General features: G+C 58.6%; 1 protein-coding gene across 1 annotated transcript in view; it reads right to left on the bottom strand.

The window, feature by feature from the left end:
- Positions 1–1,376, bottom strand: part of GAS2L1 (growth arrest specific 2 like 1) — an 8,176-nt gene extending 6,800 nt beyond the window's left edge. Inside the window, exon 1 of the mRNA XM_014966793.1 lies at positions 559–1,376. Within this exon, the coding sequence (XP_014822279.1) occupies positions 559–1,366 (808 nt within the window). The 5' untranslated portion in view covers positions 1,367–1,376. The remainder of the gene's footprint in view (positions 1–558) is intronic.
- Positions 1,377–2,201: the final 825 nt, after the last annotated feature.

Raw genomic sequence — 2,201 nt, 5'->3', positions numbered from 1 at the left:
CCTGGGAGGAGGAGGAGGAGGAGGAGGAGGAGGAAGGGATCCCGTCAGGAGAAGGGCCCCGAGATGAGGACCACCCTGTCCCTCCCCGCGGTGAAGGAGGAAGTGGCAGGGGCGGAGGTGATGCCCCCTGTGATTATGGCCATGGCCACCAAAATAACCCCTCCTGACCTCAGGGGGTTCTACAGGATGGTGGGCCTGGCTAAGGGGGGTGAGGACCTCCCACAGGACATGGACAGGATGGTGGACCTGGCTAAGGGGGGTGAGGACCTCCCACGGGCCACGGAGAACGTGGTTGGGTGGACAAGGGGGACCTCCCACAGGCCACGGAGAACCTGGTTGGGTGGACAAGGGGGACCTCCTACAGGCCATGGAGAACCTGGTTGGGTGGACAAGGGGGACCTCCCACAGGCCATGGAGAACCTGGTTGGGTCGATGGAGAAGAACATCCCGAGGGCTGCAGCCAGCCCAGTTGGGTGGACAGAGAGGACCTCCCAGAGGCCACAGAGCACCCCACTGGGTGGACAGAGAGGACCTCCTACAAGCCATAGATAAACAGACCCTCCCATGGCCCATAGAACACCCCATTGGGTGGACAGACAGGACCTCCTGTGGGCCATAGAGTGCCCCATTGAGTGGACAGACCCTCCCAAGGGCCATAGAGCACCCGGTTGGGTGGACAGAGAGGACCCAAGCACAAGGCTCCCAGGGGAGCGTGTCTCACCAGCTCATCCAGGTTCTTCAGGTCACAGAGGGTGATGGGCCGGGCCCTGCCGGGGTAGGTGGCCACCTGGAGGTCCCGGCTCTCCTGGCGCGTGCCCAGCACGCCGTAGCCCATTTGGTCCCTCATCTCCTCCTCAATCTCCTCCTCCATCTGGATCAGCATAGGGGCCAGCATGCCAAACTTGGAGCCCCTCCTGGCCACCTCCAACAAACAGAGGACAAAGTTCTTCTCGTTCTTCTTCAGCACCAAGTCATTGGTCTCGAACATGAGGACGTCCTGGATGCCCAGGTCCTGTCGGCACCACTGGATGAAGTTGGAGACGTTATCCCGGGCGATGAAGGACCCGGGCACCACGTTCTTGGCTTGGAAAACGACCTCATTTTGAGGGACGCGCATACGGGCGGCCACCTCGGGGTGTTGCTGCTGGAAGTCCAGGGCGATGCGGTTGACGTTGTTGGCGTGACGGCAGAGGTGACAGCCCGTCTCCAAGCTCTCCAGGAAGGTGTCCACCTGGATGTCCAGGTCGTAGAGGGTGTTGAACCACTCGGCCAGGTCCTCCTTCATGGCCTCCAGGTACTCCTCGCTGGAGCGGAAGGGACGGATGCTCTTGGAGGCGGCCGACTGGATGTGGCTGGGGTCGGCCATGGCGACTTGGTGGCCCTGGGGGGGGACACACAATGGGTGATGTGACAAGCAGATGTGGGCAGGCAGCACCCCACAAGCCCCCCCCTCTAGCCCTCCCCTCCAGCACCCCCTCCGCTGGCCCTGGTCACCCCTCCGTGCCTCAGTTTCCCCCACCCCGTACCCATGGGATGGGGGTCACCACCACCATCTCCAGAACATGCCTGGCCCCACAGCACCAGCACCCTCTGTCCCCCCCCACCGCTGTGTCCCCCCCTCAGGGGGACTCGTTAATATCCTCAGTGTTAATGAGTCACTTGTCACCAGGTCATGAATTGCAATTTGGCAGGTTCTAACCACGAATAAAATGGGAAGGAAAACATAATAAGTAAGTTTGAACAGAGAGATTATGAAATCAGTCTTTAGAATTTCTCCAGATCAGCTCAATCTGGTCTGAAAACAGAGTTGACTGTACTTTCAGTAGGACACAGGAGCAGAGACCTCCCTTGGTCCCTTCCACTTGGATTCTACTATGGTCCTATCATCAAACTTGAACATCCAGCATAAAAAACCTAGTACTTTATTTAGATGAAGATGATGTCAGTATTTGTGGGGGAGTTGAGATAAAACTTTCAGCTGGCCATCACAAACATTACTACGTTAATCACTGCCAATCAACAAGAAAACTCACACAAAAGGCAGAAAAGATTCAGATATTATAACCCCCCCCCCCCGCCAAAGTGGGGGGGCCACCCCAAAGCTGCCCAGTCATGGTGGGTGTCACCATCTGGGGGTCACCACTGTGGGAGCAGGTGACACCCCAAGGGCCCCAGGGTGGGGGGGTTGGGAGGGATGTTGG

The sequence above is a fragment of the Calidris pugnax genome, unplaced genomic scaffold (genome assembly GCF_001431845.1).
Source record: "Calidris pugnax isolate Ruff unplaced genomic scaffold, ASM143184v1 scaffold7, whole genome shotgun sequence".
Taxonomy (NCBI): Eukaryota; Metazoa; Chordata; class Aves; order Charadriiformes; family Scolopacidae; genus Calidris; species Calidris pugnax.
The sequence above is the reverse complement of the archived record's forward strand: the minus strand, read 5'-3'. Positions and strand labels throughout refer to the sequence as shown.